This window comes from Aythya marila (genome assembly GCF_965140915.1).
Source record: "Aythya marila genome assembly, chromosome: 14".
NCBI lineage: Eukaryota > Metazoa > Chordata > Aves > Anseriformes > Anatidae > Aythya > Aythya marila.
Genome location: NC_139055.1, coordinates 14,624,081 through 14,640,826, shown reverse-complemented (window position 1 = coordinate 14,640,826; position 16,746 = coordinate 14,624,081). Strand labels below are relative to the sequence as shown.

The 16,746-nt window shown below is 47.4% G+C and overlaps 2 protein-coding genes across 12 annotated transcripts; one reads left to right on the top strand and one right to left on the bottom strand.

The window, feature by feature from the left end:
• Positions 1–252: 252 nt before the first annotated feature.
• On the bottom strand, positions 253–16,426 carry HNRNPH1 (heterogeneous nuclear ribonucleoprotein H1). Of its 10 annotated transcripts, none has more exons than XM_082771385.1 (14): positions 16,130–16,425; positions 9,007–9,066; positions 7,939–8,076; positions 7,072–7,227; positions 6,736–6,879; positions 5,102–5,240; positions 3,913–4,091; positions 3,623–3,694; positions 3,410–3,549; positions 3,101–3,236; positions 2,867–2,950; positions 2,690–2,740; positions 1,555–1,647; positions 253–1,037 (listed from the first exon to the last, which is right to left on the bottom strand). In XM_082771385.1, exons 1-14 carry the CDS (start codon positions 16,176–16,178, stop codon positions 913–915), a joined length of 1,566 nt encoding a protein of 521 aa, XP_082627511.1. In that variant the 5' UTR covers positions 16,179–16,425; the 3' UTR covers positions 253–912. The 10 variants fall into 10 exon arrangements, with proteins under 10 accessions (XP_082627511.1, XP_082627513.1, XP_082627514.1 ...); XM_082771387.1 differs by having other exon boundaries at positions 3,410–3,543; XM_082771388.1 differs by having other exon boundaries at positions 3,410–3,522.
• Positions 9,075–15,670, top strand: LOC309883387 (deoxycytidine kinase 2). Of its 2 annotated transcripts, XM_082771396.1 has the most exons (7): positions 9,075–10,012; positions 10,841–10,956; positions 11,341–11,534; positions 11,614–11,761; positions 12,346–12,461; positions 13,672–13,771; positions 15,111–15,670. In XM_082771396.1, the coding sequence occupies exons 1-7, from the start codon at positions 9,913–9,915 to the stop codon at positions 15,132–15,134; spliced, it is 798 nt and encodes a 265-aa protein (XP_082627522.1). In that variant the 5' UTR covers positions 9,075–9,912; the 3' UTR covers positions 15,135–15,670. The 2 variants fall into 2 exon arrangements, with proteins under 2 accessions (XP_082627522.1, XP_082627521.1); XM_082771395.1 differs by lacking the exon at positions 15,111–15,670 and having other exon boundaries at positions 13,672–15,102.
• Positions 16,427–16,746: the final 320 nt, after the last annotated feature.

Sequence of the window (16,746 nt, the reverse complement as noted above, 5' to 3'; positions counted from 1 at the left end):
TGGCATAGCCTTGTGGCATGCTGAAGCCCCTTGGTGGCAGGTTTCTTTCCTAAGCCCACTTCTGGCTGAGAAACAATTGTCACTTTAATATACCACAAGGCCAGCCTTCACAGGGTAATTGCAGTTAGAAATAGTGTCAGTAGTTGATGGCAGATGGATGTTAAGAGTACCGTGAGCACTGGCACCACAGAAGCACAGTCACACTTCTGCATCTATCTATACCACAGAAGCTGAAGTTCAAGAAGAAATGAGTTCCAGTTTTTAAAAGGAAGATTTATTTAACAAGTTTCACTTAGCGCAATACACCTAAAAAGGAAATCACAATACAATGAAAGATTAAATCAAGGCCTCAGAATTTTATACGAACACCAAGACCAAAATCCTAAAGTAGCCGTATTGCGTCTCAACACGTTTCCCCCATTAACTTAAAAAAAAGCTTTAACGTGCCTTACAGGATATTAAAAGAAATAAACTAGAACTAACATGCCAAATGTTCACTTTGAATTTCAGACACAGCTCCTATATTGTTTCTTTACAAAAAAGCATGTTTTTTCAACATGTATTCAAAACAGTGTTGGATGTAATATGGTATAAGAGCAACATTTAACATAATTCAAACAGCTTTAACCTAAATACGCTTACTGCTTAAATACACTCCTACAACAAAACTAACTTGAGAAACGCTCAAAATTGTTTAACAGTTATAGTCTTTGCTCAACTTGGTTATTACATCCTAGATGAATGTTCATTTCTGTATGTTCAAAAAATACTGAACCTGAAAGGTTTTAAAATAACAATCCTGATTTCACTTACAGTAAAGCATAAATCACAAGCTTGTATTGCAAAACTGTTAAACTTAGTTTTTTGTTTTTTTGTTTTTTAAAAAAGATTTGACCAAAAGTCAGCAATTGGTTACATTCCCCAGCCGCCACTCATGTTGGACATGTTCGACATTCCGCCCATGCCGTTCACTCCCATGGACGCACGGTTCCCGCTGCTGTAGTAACTGCTGTTCATGGCGCCCTGACTGCCCGGGTCTAGGGAACAAAGAACAAGAGCAGGTGAGCAGCCCGTTCACACATACCTGAAGGATAACCCCTTTTGTTCCTGGGCCTCCTTGTAAATACTTTCTGCTTTGCCCAGTACTGTGAATTGTCAAATTACAGCTCCGTATCCCAAGTCAGATGTGATATTTGTTCTACTATCCAACTGTCTCTGGGGATTACCCGTCCTCCCCCTCCCATGCAGCCCCTGCCCCACACCTTTGTTACAGTGCACTTATACCAGGTTAGTCTCCAGCATCCACACTCCAAGTGAAGAAATGCTCAATGGAGGTCTGGAAATACATATCTCCTACCCATCTCTGAATAATTCAGCAGGCTTCCTCCTCTCCTCCCCCAGTAACAAATTCCTGCTTTGATTATTTCCCTCTACTACTCAGTCTTAGGGCTCACGCCACCCCATTTGTACAGTTACCCTTCAACTCCAAGACCTTATGACCTGCTAAGCCACAGAAGGCAGCCCACCTAAAAAACACCAAATAAATGCTCTTACCGTATCCACTCATGCTGCTTTGGCCACCATATCCGCCTCCGTAACCCCCACTCAACTGCTGGTTAGCTGGGCCACCATAACTGGATTGGCTTCCTTTTAAGTTAAGGATACAAACATTAAGTACCCGCCTGTAGGTCAGCCTTCCCACTATTGACAATTCCACCCTTTAACTAACTGCTCTGTTCTGGAGATGCTCACTCTCTAGCCTACTCAATTTTCTTCCAAAGGTATCAAAACTCAAAGCTTTGATCACATTTTTAGAAGCTTTCCTAAATCAAACAGGAACTTCCAAGAACTACAGAAAGAGCTTGTGGTTCTCAAGCACAGCAGGATTTACTTTTGCACTTTCTGACTATAGAGAACATCACCAATCTGCCTGTACAGTGCGCCCCCCAAGAGACTAAGTGCACCCAGCTTCCCACACCACCTGCCCACAGCAGCACCCACCCCTCTAGGAGGCAGGCCTCAACCTGAGGCCTCCTCCAGTTCCACACTGCTCATCCAGCACAGCTGCGCCATGCCACAGAAGGCAGGAGACCTCCACTTCAGCTTACTAACCACAGCTCTTCACCTATTACTTTACTCCCACAGAACCTTTCTGAAGTTAAAAATACCAGCACTACTTTAATCATTCTGTAATCAAAATATCACAAAAGCAGTAGGATGCCCACACGCATACCATACCTCCCGCCTCCCCTCCCACCCTCAAAGAAACCCCAAAACACCAACCACCACCTTAAAGTCTAAGAAACCAGAAAGTAAGGTATCAGGAAGGGTATCTGCTTTAGAGACAAGCCACTTAAGACTTGTTCTGCCAATGCACATTTTAGACTCTGAAACAGTTCTGAAGTTCACTAGAACAATTCACTTTCCCCAAATTTGAAAAAGGTTTTCCTGAACCAAGACCATGCTTGAATGGCAGTTGACAACAGATACACCTTCCATCACCAAACTGTATTTGTGTCTCAAAATAAAAAAACAAACGGGGAGAGGGAAGATGGGGTAAATAGGACAGTTATTTCCCATTACACCGCGCTCCCAGGAGCCACCCATCCCATCACACACACTCACATTCAGCACCACAGTTTATTCAACCTATTAATAGTTGAAATGTATTCCCAAAAGGTTTATATACCTGGCAATGTGCTAGTGTTCCAATCTTGAACTACCCCTTCCGATTCCTTGACTGTGTGATTAAGACAGAATGTTGAATTTCAGTTTTTATGCCAGGCATAGAATAAGCAGGAGCTGTACAAAATTAGCCAGCTTCGTTAAACATGAAGTGCTTTTTAAGAAGTGCAGTTAGACATACCCATTGCTCCCATCATTTGACTGCCATAGGCACCACCACTTCCTCCTGCTGTAGAATTCAAGAAGAGTTCTACGTATCTGTGTTCTGGAAGAAAAAAATAGTTTGCATGAGAGCATTTCACACCAAACTCACTGCGAGGCTGCAACGGAACGCCTGGCATTCCGCTTGCAGCGGACACAGCACACTCCAGTCCTGCGGTTTTGTGGAGCCACGCACTCCAACAGCCGTACTTACGCATATTCGCTTTGTCTTTGGACATAGCGGCCACTGCGTCCTCATGAGTAGCGAATTCAACGTCTGCCTCTCCAGTCACTCTGCCATCTGGTCCAATTTCAATGTGTACTCTTACAGGGTTCAGAGGTGAGAAGAACTACACGCAAAACATTGAGAGATTAAAACGCACCAATATAGCGCAATTCGGTTCTACAGCAAGCTGTTCTCTCAAAAGGAACACTTGCTAAGAGCAGCACAGTTAACGCTTCCAGCAATGATCACAGCACATTAAGCTGAGTAAGGTAAGGGAATGGCAGATCTGGAACTCACGTTGTAGATGTCGTTCTCCGTCGCTCTGTAAGGCAGACCTCTCATGTGGACACAGTGGCCGGTCGTGCTCTGGAAGGTGGACGTCCCGTCGCCGTACCTGTGGTCCGACATTCCTGCAGAGAAGAGAGTCCATTCTAGGTCTTTCAGATGTATTTAAGTTTCTGTTCTAGATGTATTGAAAGTTAGTTAGTATTCCTATTAGAGATCTCTTACCTCTTCCAAATCTATCAGAACCAAAGCCATAGCCATCGTTATACCCATTGTAGTCATCGTAACCTCCGTAACCTATGAATAGATCAGACAACACATTTATTCCAACTACAGAAAGATCCACAGGTACATATAAACACATGGCACAGAACAGATCAGGAAGTTCCGTTTTGTACAGAAGAAATAAAGCCAAGCACATCTACCAACCGGCAGTTACAGAGCACAAAGACGATCGCTCCAAGTGGTGCTGCTTTCTCACCTGAGCAGCTCCCTCTTGGACTTCATAGACTTACCTCCTCCGTAAGCTCCACGCCTCATTCTTTCCAAGCCACTTCCTCTACCAAGACTGTTGTATCCCCGCGTCAGACCAGGCCTGTCGTAAGGACCTGGTCTCTGCATTGCCATCAGCTTGCGTGGAGGGTCATAGTGAGTGCGCACTTCTGCTCGGCTGCTCTTGAAGATCTCAATGTACCTAGAATGTGTTTCCACAGGGAGTAGTCAGTCGTAAATTCCTTCCACAAAAGACCTCACAATTTTACATTTTTACAAGACATTTAGTCATAGCCTTGAAACTGGCAGTAGATTTTAAGCCAGATTTCTTTACATTATGTAGGCAATGACGTACTACTAAAACCACTATTTTACTTTCAAATTAGTGTATTTTCAAGAAATTACGATTACTGAAGGGTTTACATGCTCCTCATACATCACAGTATCCCAGCCTTAAGGGTGGGGGAGCAAGACTGATTCCCCACCCCCCTCCCCCAAATTTAAGGTGTTAGTCAAAAAATGTAGGAGGGACCAACGTCCACTCAACTCAGCACTGTTTTGCTCATGTGGCAACATAAACAGAGGGTTAAAAACCCAGCCTCCACCAAGATTTTAACCCATCAGGATGCTACAAAAAGCTCTGCATGTGCTAATGAACCCAGCCTATGCTTCAGTGATTCAGCGTAGGCAAGAAGTGCATGCTTCAATGAAAAATAGTCACAAGTAAAATAGAATAAAAACCCTTTGTGACAATTTCTTGAAAGCTATGCTTATTACATTGAAGATTAATAAATACAGTAAGAAAATTTGTTACATTTCAACTTATATAAAACAAGTTTAGAAATTATCACATTTTCTTATGGTAATAAGAGTACTGTGCATGTCTTTAGAGCTAAAGGCGTAATTGGTGCTATTTGAGAACTTAAAGCCATAGTCTCTCAACTTTGTTGCTTTCAAGCTATCAGTTTTGCACTCCTCCAGTATTGTCGTGTTTTCAAAGCATGGTTAAGCTTAGCCCAGTTTTCTCCTCGGTTTTGGATCAATTTAGACAGTCTGTGTCATATGTACAGTAGTAATACCTTTAACTTGTGACCACGTTTGAGACCAATATCCAAATAGAAATAGTATTTTTAACACTTTCAGAAGAGAGAATATGGATTTAATTGTTTACCATAAGAAAAGTGACATATCCAACCAACCATCCATCCCCACCTGTGCCCTATTCTTTCCTTGTGTTTCTTTAGAGCCTTTTCAGCTATTTCCTGTGAAGCAAACTGCACGAAGGCCTCCCCCGTACTCCTCCCCTGGAAGTCCACCGGCAATGTTATCCCATTTGGCACGATTTCCAACCCTTCAACCCAAGGACAAATAACCCCAGTAGGGGGCAATATTAACATCACAAGCCCAGTCATGAGTTTTTCTTATAGCTTTAAATACACCAGAATTTTAATATTTGTAAGAGAATGGTATGCTGATTCTAGAACACTAGAAGAAAAAGCATGTCAACAGAAGAAATCCACGATCGCATACCATTCAGATTACGTTCTTAACCCACCCTGCAGAGCACAGCCAAGTTCTGAGTGTCAAGTACAACCCCTCAGATAGGGCATCTAATGCAGGGTGCATTAAGAAGTTTACAACTATTTAAAACCTCTTCAATTCCGTGAAAGTATTTAAGATGAATTTTTAAATGTATCAGATTCAAACACAGCAAGTTAAACAACTTCACATTTAACAAGTATTTTTTTTACTAGAAGTCAGGTTAAATAGTCTTATGCAAATATTAAGTTTCAGTATTATTTTTATCGTTAAATAAAAATAATGAATTTCAGAAGTATTAGCTTATGAACAGAAGAGGTACACTTCGTATATTAAGCAGAGTAACAGCATTTAAAAAGTTTATACCACTTAGCCACATTAAAAAAAAAAAACAACTTAAAATGCACACGCTTTGGAATTGTTCTTGTTCACATTATTACTGAGTCAGAATACACAAAAAAACAACTTCTGAGTTTGTAAAGCTAGCAATATTTCTAAAAATTTAAAAACATTAAGCTTGATCATATCTAAAAGGCTTGTTAAGGCAAAACATTCTAGCCAATTTTAACAGAGTTATTACTTCAAAAATACTGACACGTTCAATCCTAGGTAAATGAACAGATTTTATCCTTAGCATTTTTAATAGCATTCCAACTGCTAAAAATAAACATACAACAGCTGCAAGAAAGTGAGAATTAAGGGTCAACACAAGACATTCTCTCTTCATCCATAAAGACTTTAAGCTATACTACATCAAGGGCCTTTTCCCCTGGGAAGTGGGGATGGGGGTGAAAAATCCATACTTGAGTAGAGTTCAGCAGGATGTTTTTTTCCCCCTGGGGTATTACTCCCTGCTAAATGTTTAAAAAATCATGGGCATGTCATGGTCTTCCTCATCCTGCTCATTATACTGGGCCCAGTGCTAATGGCACTCGATATCCTTCACAGAAGAAGAAAATAGCAGCATGAACTAGCTAAGACTGGGTAGAAAGATCCTCTTACTTGGTCACTTATTAGAAAATGGGAAAAAAAAGTTTTCTGCTTACTTACATTTATCCTTACTTGCAACAGTATGCCACACTAAGTGTGAATTAGGACAGGTTTTGGAGATTTCCTTGGTTATTTGTTAGGAGAGAACTTAAGAAATCAATCTCTTGAGCCCAGATAACTAATGGAGAAATACTTATTTACTTTTATTACACGTCACTGTACTGTTAAAATACTACCGGGCAGCGTGCTTTTGGGGGTTTGTGTGGTTTTAAAGTATAGACCAGTAGTGCTACAGCTAGTACTTTTACCCCACATACCTGAAAAAAACTGTACAATTTCTTCTTTACTACAGCCAAATGGGAGTCCTCTAAGACGTACAAAACCATCATTAGCCGTATCAGGGCTGTTGGGACCAGTATGCTTCAGAACCCAATCCATTTCAACGTTGTTTGACTTGAAAACTGTAAAAGGCACTTAGAATTAATGCATTCTGGAACACTCAACTGTTTTAAAAGTCATTTGCCTTGAAACTAATCAAGTTATGATATTCAAGTCCATTTGTCCTTTCACATGCATTTTAAAGACAAAACAACAGTTAACAAAAAACCCATCAAGTACAAATACATCTAGTCAGTTACTAGACCAAATCAAACCTTCAACGTATCTGTGTCCCATGGTTTCTCTGTCCTTCTTCAGTGCCAGTTTCACATCCTCTTCTGATTCAAGCTCAGCAAATGCTTCTCCACTTGGTCTGCCCTCCCTTGTGTAGATGAAACGGATACCTAAAGCTCCATTTAGAATTTTGCAGTCTAAAGAAAAGAAACGGGGATTGATTTAATTTTTAGAGGAACACAATGGCTTTAAGTTTCAGATAACCTAAAAGGAAAAAATTACTTCTACCTTTGTCTTGTAGTGCACTTGTTACAAGTTTATCAGTCCTTGTCTGGAAGATAAGGGCCTGGCTAAAACGAACTTATCCTTCTCTTCTAGTCTACTATTAGGAAAGTGTTAGGGATAAATACAAAACCAGCTATTTTTAAAGCTTTGCTGCATCAAGACAAGTTAAGTGTTCTTTTGATCATAGGTGACTTAAGACTTTCTGATCAGCATGAAGCAAGTTAAACAGTAAAAATCAAGCGCAGGCATAATGAACTAAATCACGACCAAATACCTTGTACCAAATTCCTGAAATAGCAAACCTATTACAGCAGCAGCAAGAATTAAATTGATTTAATTAAGCTTGAAACAAGAGTTCTGAGATTTTCCCTCAAATTTCCCTCTTCCACCTGCTCAAGAACACAAGGCAAAACACAGCTGCAGCTACTGGTGTCCTGCCCCTACTAACTGCAGCATGGCTGTCCACACTGCGTTCTAGCTATGGCACTTGATTCTTTACAAACTTCACTGGATACTGGAACTACTCCAAAACTTCTGTGACTGCTCACTGCAGTATTCCTGCTGCTGTAGCTTCCCCTGAAAGAACCCTGTCCCCAGTCCCCCATTCCCTCAGTTCCACTTACCAGAGAAAAACCTCTGCACCTCCTCAGTGGAGCAGGACCAGGGCAGCCCCCTCACTTTCACCACATATCCCTCGCTGCTCTCCGTGTTCAGCATCACATTGGAGGTCAGGTTGGGCTCCGCCTCAGTCTCTGTGGTAGCTGGAGAAAACCAAAGCGCGCTCTTTGAGACACTGCAGGGCACGGCCACCTCCCAAACCCCCTCACAGAGAGCCCGGCGCCCCCCGGCCTGCCCGCCCCCGAGCCTCCTCTACCTCGGACCGCTGCCCGCCTCACACACACACAGAGCCGCTCCCGCCCGGCGCACGCCTGGCCCACCCGCCCGGCCCGCGCCCAGCCCCCGTCCCCGCACGCACACATGGTGGGGCTCCGCGCTGGTTCTAGGGCTCCGAGCCTGATCCGCTGTCCGGAGAGCGCCTAGTCCCGGTCAGGCGGCAGCAAGCGGGCGAGCCTGTGGCGAGAGCGCGCTAGGAAATGGCGGCGGGTGCTCCCGCTTCCGCTGGGCCGGCCCTTCCGTCGCACCAAGCGCCCCCCGGCCCGATCCCACGCGCCGCCCGACGGCCGGCAGCCCACAGCGGGGCAGCGCCGCGCTCCTGCCCGGCTCGGGGCTCAGGGCCCGGGGCTCGGGGCCTTGGGGGGCGGCTGCGGGCCCCGCGTTGTGCTTGGGGACGGGGCGCGGGGCGCATGCGCGCCGCCACCCGGAGGGCCTCTGCCCCCCCTTCCCCGCGGGCCCCTCCTGCGCATGCTCAGTAGCGCCACCGCGCCGGGCCGCGCACCCCTACGCACGCCTTCCCCGCGCCGCTCCCGCCAGGTTGCGCATGCGTCCTCGCTAGGCTACGCTTCCCCCACCCCCCCTTGCCCCCAACCCGCCCCTCTGCCCCCCACCCCGTCCCCGCGGGGCTGTGCGCATGCGTCGCCTGCCTCCTGCGCTGAACAAAGCCGAGGCGCTGCCTCCCGCGCCCAGCCGCCGCGCATGCGCCTGAGAGCGGCGTGAGGCGCGCGGCGCTTCCCGCCCCCCGCAGCCCCGGGCACGTCTGGCTGCACGAGAGGCGAGCGGGAAGCGGCACTTACCAGCTTCAAAGGCTGAGGCTACCCCGCGTGAAACAATCTGCTCGCTTCGGTCACTGAAGCCTGGTGTGTTTGTAGGAGATGGGGGGAAAGAAGAGACACGGGTCACAATTATCATAATGAAAAGGAACCTCGAACTCCCTCCCATCTCCTCCAAACACACCGGACCGAGCTCGGTCTCGCCCTGAACCTCCCTGGCACGGAGACGAGCAGGTACCGGGGGTAACCGGCAGCACAGCCTCTGGCAGCGGCACCCAGACGTGTTAGCCAAGCTTCCTCAACCCCCTTCCTTACACCACCAGGACCAAACAGTTCATGCCTCAACCACCGCCCACAGAGCGCCCATGCCAGGAGTTAAAGCAGGCTCTGAAGCCCTGGGCATGCCAACACTGCTGCTGGAATTGGAGCTGCGAGGCAGGGCCGCTCCCAGGGCACCCACATATATTTCATTCATGCATGCTTCCTTTCCAGTCAATAACAAAATTAACATACAGCTTTAGGTTGAGATGCTTCACTGACTGCAAATTTGCATTGCCTCTTATTTCCGTAAATACGTAAAACATTTAATTTATCTGATCACAATTCAGACTACAAAAAGCAGGCGGCTTTTTTAATCAAAATGCTCTGGAATTGATGTCTGGAACACAAGCAACATGGGGAACTCTTCGAAATTGATGCAAATCGGACCAAGTCAAGCAGTAACTTCCTGAAGGAAGCCACTCTTAAATTTCCCTCGCTCAACACCCAATTCAAAAAAGCCCTGCAAGCAGAGGCTGGGCGGAGGCAGGAGCGGGGGGAGCGGGCAGAGGCTGCGCGGGAGGCAGCAGGAGGCAGCCCTCCCCTCCCGCCCACCGCTTGGCGGGAGACTTAAAGCAGGCAGGAGCAGCCGGCTGCCCTCAGCGCTCCGCCATGTCCACCCCTGCCAAGCGGCGCTGCTGCGGCCCCAGCGGCTCCCTCGACTCCAGCTTCCAGAAGCGCCTCAAGAAGATTTCCATCGAGGGGAACATCGGTGAGCGCGGCGGCGGCGGAGGGGGGGGGGGAAGGATGCCTCAGGACAGGGGAGCCCTGAGGGGATGTGGGGAAGGCGGGTGAAGGGGAAATCCTCCTGCAGCCCCACTGACACCGCGGGATGGTGGCAAAGGCACCTTCGGGGGCCTGACAAAGGCACCAGCCCCCGCGGGTGGCCTCCCGCTGCTACCCGGCCGTCCCCACTCATCTCGGGACTTTTGGCAATCGGCGCCATGGCGGGGGGGAGGCAGGACCCCGCCGTCCCCAGCAGCCTCCCTGCCCGAGGGCAGCCCTCTGGCCGTTACAGCGGGGACACGGAGCCCCGCTGACGAGGAACCACCGGGGACCGGGCACGGAGCCAGCGCTCCCCCCCACCCCCCCTCCCGGCCCTTCCCTCCCGCGCACCCCGGCGGCTGCTGACGGGGCACCGGCCGCGCGCTCCCGCTCGCCTCAGAATCCCCCCCCCCCGCGTGCACGCGCCTCCACAGGGCAGACGCTCCGCGCATGCGCGCAGCCTCCCCGCTCTCCCGCGGCCCGCCAACAATGCGGCGCCAGCCCCGCCCCGCGGGCAGCCCGCTCCTAAAATGGCGGCTGCGGAGGTCCCGTCACGGGGACCTCCGCCTGGCGCCGCAGATAAGCGCCGTTTTCTCGGAAATCTGCCCTATTTCGCTCCCTCTGGTTCTGCTCCGAGCTGCAAGCACGCAGCTCGGCACCTGCCCGCTGCCAAAAGGCGGCCCGCAGCCTCCTACACCTCACAACTGCCGCTGAGGGTCGGTCAAAAGACCACCCTAATGCACGCCCTGAGTAAAACTTCAAAAATCTTTTGCAGCTGCGGGGAAGTCCACGTTTGTCAGGCTACTTGAGAAACACAGCGATGAGTGGGAGATAATCCCTGAACCTATTGCCAAGTGGTGCAACATTCAGACAGCTGAGGATGAGTACGAGGTAGGTGCACCACACTCGGGAAGCGTGAGATGGGCACAGGAACTGAAGGGACTGGCCAAGGAACACGGCAAGATTCACCTCATCAGACACTCAAACTGCTACAGCCACTTCGCAAGATGCCATTCAATGTATCTGCCAAGTAGTCATCCCCTCACTCCACAGAAATAATTCTCAAAGCCAGTGAAAGACCTATTCTAAAAAAGCTGTCAAAGACAGCTTTTCAGTTTAGAAAAATTTTGTTTCTGTGCCAAAGTCATTTCCTTTTTAGGAAGGATCACCTACCAGAATTCTGGATTAAGGGAAAAAAAACCTGCAAATATACCAGGAATTAAGCCTTGTCCCCAAAATATACTTGTTATTAAGTGTTCTTTCTTGTCCCTCTAGGAGCTTTCAACATCTCAGAAGAATGGAGGAAATCTACTTAAAATGCTGTACGATAAACCCACAAGATGGGCTTATACTTTTCAGACTTATGCTTGCTTGAGCCGAGTAAGGGCACAATTAAAACCTGTCTCAGCCAAATTACATGAAGCAGAGCATCCAGTGCAATTTTTTGAGAGATCTGTGTACAGTGACAGGTAATTACTCACACTGCAACCAGTATAAGTAGTTTGATTTTGTCATTCCTAGCATGACACTTAATGCCTTTCCTTGCAGATACGTGTTTGCTTCTAACCTGTTTGAATCTGGAAACATCAACGAAACGGAGTGGACCATCTATCAGGACTGGCACACTTGGCTTTTGAATCAGTATGAACCTGATATAGAACTGGATGGCATCATCTACCTCAGAACCACACCACAGGTACCCCCAAGTATATCCATGACATACTGCAGTGACTAACACTACACTAGCATTGCATTCTTCAGAAGTTACAGGAAGCCTACGGTAACTTCACATTGGATTCAGAGATCAAACTGAACACCCTCCTTTCTGAGCTGCTATTTTGATGCCAGCAACACTGTAGTTAACTAACATCTACCACTCAGCTGAACAACTTTCTGCGTAATGTTTCACTTCCAAATCACAGTGTATGTGAAGGAAAACCTTTTATGTAAGAACTTTTTTCTTAGCCAAGGATTTAAGTGCTCCTTGTCTAATGCTTTTGACACGTAGTTTCATCATAAGGACTGTCAGTTGTCTGCTTAACACTGGCATACTGAACATCCCCATATCCAAAGCAAGTCACCCAGCAAAAAACACTAGTTACAGAATAACCTGCAGTTACCCTCATGCATAACTGAACATGTACTATTTGCTATCTTGTTTTTGTTTTTTTTTTTTTTATCTGTTAAGTATTAATTCTTCTGATTTAAGGACCACCTAATCGATTTAGTTCATTTAGCCTTTTAACACATTATTAATGTCCAGGCTTGCGTTTTTTTCAGAAATGCATGGAAAGGCTGCAGATGAGGGGAAGAGAAGAGGAACAAGGAATTGAGCTAGAGTATTTGGAAAACCTCCACTATAAACATGAAATGTGGCTTTATGAAAGAACGCTGAGGTATGAGCCCATTTTCCCTATACTACCAAAATAGCTTTGATCTGTTACCATAAAAGCAGCAGAACACTGAAATCAAAAACTAGTGGCTTATTCAAGCTTCAGCTTACAGGCAAGGCTGTTTTCTACCTCAGCTTCCAGTTCCAGTGTAAGGGAAGGCAATGTCCCAGCTACCTTTAAACCAGGGTGATTGTGTTTGAACAGTTATCAGAAGGCTTTTGGTAGTTAGTATTATGCACAAACTCCCCAGTCCGTGACTAAGATCTCTGCATACCTCCCTCCTCACTTTCCTATTGACTCATTAGCTTTCCTCACGTAAGGATCTTCTGGATGTGAATGCAAACTTCATATTCTCCCCTGCAAGAGCCTGAAATACTTTACTGAATGGAAAGCAGCAGGTTAAACATTACTGACTGCACCACTTGACATTAGCATATATAACAAAAGAACATCGTTGAAACATTCAGGATGTTCTTGATAGGCAAGCATGCCTTTTCAGCTGAAATAAAAGAACTCCTTCCAGCTGGAGTACTAACATTCAAAACAATTCCAGGAAAAGTATGTTAGATTGAACCTCGGTCACATCTGCTTTCCGAAGTAGAAATTTCATGTAGGGTGACCCAAATGCTCGGGAGACAAATGCACTGCAGTATTGTGGCATTCTGGGAACATTTACATTGTGTACTCATTCCAAACTCATGAGCAAACATTTCCTGTATTTTTAATAGGAACACTCGGTCTGCAAAACAACGTCAGAATGCTGTTCAGCACACTTACTGGACTTCAGAAAGGCTTTTCAGACATAGGAAGAGGAAAGATGCAGTGGTTTAGGAGAACTAGAAACAAAAGCATCTAGCTGCACAGCTACTGCTCTCTTCTGCACCTAACCTGTGGCCAGAACTGTCTTATCTTGCAGCCATTTTAAATACCTTTCTTGTAACCTGTTAAAAGATGCCATCCCCATTAAAGGGTGCTGTAGAACTTCATCTTAGGACATGGTTTAGCAGCTAACTACTATGGGTGCAGGGGGATGTAGGGCAAGAGGCATTTTCCAGGAAATACTGGTTGAAGTAGGATAAGTCATCAACATCCCAGGTGCATGGGATAATCTGAGCAGCGCTGCACCCCTAAGATGTCTCAGAAAGCAATTAGATCATGTAGTAAAAATAGTATTAAGGACTGTGTGTAAAACAATTTTGCTCTCTCATAACAGAGTTGATTTTGAGAACCTTAAAGAAATCCCCGTTCTCGTTTTGGATGTTAATGAAGATTTTAAGAATGACAAGATTAAGCAGGAGTACCTAATTGATGAGGTAAGTAAAAACATTTCTTTGCATTTTTTTCTGCAGTAATAGCTCCAAATTACCAAATAGAAGTTCTTAAAATTCTACTACCAAACTGCAAATTTAGGAGTCATGCAGTAGTAGGTTAGGGCTTGTAGAATCAGTCTCCACCACAAAGGTGCAGGAGAGGCTTTTTCCTTTCCTCCATAAAAGGATTGAACCCCACAATATTATACTCAAGCTTGAAGCAGTTCACAGAAGAAAAAAACAGTATTTTTCAAGAGGGGCAGGTGGGGGTGGGGGGAAACAGTGCACAGTAGCTGCACTGGAGTCAGACTGCTCTCTGCCAAGTCTGCACTGCCATGCGACTCATTAAATAGTTTACACAATAATACCATCCAATTCATGTCAGCCATGTTGTCTTTAGAAAAACCCTAGGCAGCTTAGAGCTATTTATGCTCCTTCGCATTCTAAGGATCTAGGCTCTTCCTGGACACCTCACAAATGCCGAGATCAGGTGTAGTTCTAAACGCACGAAGTGCGAAGTGAAACTCGTAAGTAGGGAAGGACGGCCATTAGAGGAAACAGTGAGAGGTCACGAGACAAAATGGTGTTTGCCAATTCTGTGGGAAGACAAAACTCGGGGTGGTGAATTCCCCAAATAAATCCTTCATTTGTGTGCCCTGTCCACAGCAAAAAAAGTAACATGAAATACCCCATTCTTGGTCAAGAATTTATACTTCTACATCCAGTATCGGTCTCCCAAGTAATGGGGGTGGGGGCACGATGTTCAGTCAGGGTACTACAGGAGCATTTGCTGTGAAGTTTTATTTTCATGGAAACAAGCAAACAGCAGCTCTGAGTTATGAGCTGCTACCCACAGGTATTATCTTCCCTTTAACTTTGCTTCACTGAAAGGCCACCACTGTTGTCTCCACTAAAACCCCTTCAAGCCAGCATTATCAGAAGCCAGCTCTACTTTCAGTTTAGGGTGGGGGCTAAAGGGTACAGCACTGTGCTGGAACTGTCTGGAAATCAAGCCCAAGACCTGGTAACAATTTCTTTTTAGGGAAAAGCTACTTAGTGAAGGCAAATCCATTTGCTTTAAAAAAATAATATGCTGTGAAGCATTCCAAAAAGCTACCATTCTTAAGTACCTCCCATCTTGCTAATAAATTATTTAGGTTGCTTAATTCTACCTAGTAACAATACCAAAGTGCATTTCAGATCATGAATATGTACAGGCACAACAGTACTGGAGACCGTACAGGAACAAATCCTTTGTTCCTAGGGAAGGGAAAACCCTAATAGGGTTTTTGTTGTTTCTTTTTAAAATGCATCAGATATAATACAGGCTCTGTTTTCACAGGTCAAATCTTTCCTGACTTCTTAAAGAAGATGAGAATTGGGAGGAACATCAACTGCTCGATATTCAACAGTTAAACCAGTGTTCTAAGACAATTTAAACTAGATGAGGAATTACCCTATATAAAAAAGTGCTTTTTCTACGTATAAATCATGTATTACTTTTTGTTTGTCTGGACTGTGTGGTTTGCTAGAATTTACGGTAGAGTTTAAAGAAACATGCGTGGGATGTTTTGGTAATGTATTTCGAGCATATTCTATACTGTTTAATAAAGATTTTGAACTAACACAGGCTCAGAACCGACTTCAAGCACAGAGGAGTTAGCCGGTTATCAAGGGCCGACAACCCAGTAAATATAGATAGCAGGCGCTGGGGCCGGGTTGTTTTGCAATAACTGGCATAGTTCACCATTTTAAGACGAGACTGTTATGGCGTCCAGCAGCCTTACTTTCAACTTCTGCTTTACCGAGCAGCCGCTTTCAACCCTTTTACCCTAAACAACGGGCGGCACTGCAGTCGCGAGCGGTACACCTGGAACAAACTGCAGTTTAACGGCATTTCCCTTACGGACCCCCCCGGGAACCAACGGAACCCCCCCCAACACCCCCCCCCAAACACCCCCTCACCCCCCCCTTGCTTTTCCACGAACACGATCGCGGGCGGAATCCGCCGGGGGGGCACCTCCAAACCCCGATTTCCCCCCCCAAATCCTCACCCCCCCCCGGTGGCTGCTCCCCCCCCCACTCCGCCACGCGGCCGGGAGGGGGTGAAGGGAAGGGGGCGGGGGGGGTGGACGGGGAGCGGCGCGCGCACACCGGGCCCGCCCGCGCCCTGCCGCCCCCCGCCGCCAGCAGGCGCCAACGCGGGGGGGCCGCGGCCCCGGATCGGGCGGGCCCCGCCGCCCCTCCCCCCACCGCACGGCCGCCCCTCCCCCTCCTCCACACCGCCTGCTCGTCCCTTCCCTTCCCTTCCCCTTCCTCCTCCTCCTCCTCTTCCTCCTCCTCCGCCCCCCCGCCGCTTACCCAGCCCGGGGATCTCGCCCTCGGTCTCCTCAGTGTGACAGGGATCCATCTCGGCCGCGCCTTCCCACTAAGGGCCGTGTGGAAAAAAAATTAAAAAAAAAAAAAAAATACGAGAGCCGCTCTAAACCAAAAAAAAAATAATAATAATAATAATAAATCAGCGAGTGCCGAGAAGCCTCCGCGGCGGTGTGGGACCGGGGCCTGCCGCCTTTGTGCCGCTCCGCTCTGCTCCCGCGGGGATGAGGCGCGATGCAGCCGCCGCCGGCCTGCCCGGGCCCGACCCGCCTGCTGGCTGCTCCTGCGCAGCGCCGCGCACCGCCCTTATATAGCCGCCGGCCGCGCTGCGCAGCGTCATGACGTCACGCGCCGCGCGAGCCCGCCCCCCCCGCCGCCCGCCAGCCAATGGCGGCGCGACAAATGAAAGCAGCCAGTCAGGGCCGGCCGCCTGCTGGGGGGGGGGACAAAATGGCGGTCGGGGTGTGGGGAGGGGGGGGGTGAGGGGAAAGGGGGGGGGGCAGCCCTGTAATGGCCGCCGCGGTGGTGGTGGTGGTGGAGGCTGTGGGGGCTGCGGGTTCTGTGCGCTCCGTGCCTCGCCTCATGGCGCTGAGGGGGCCCCA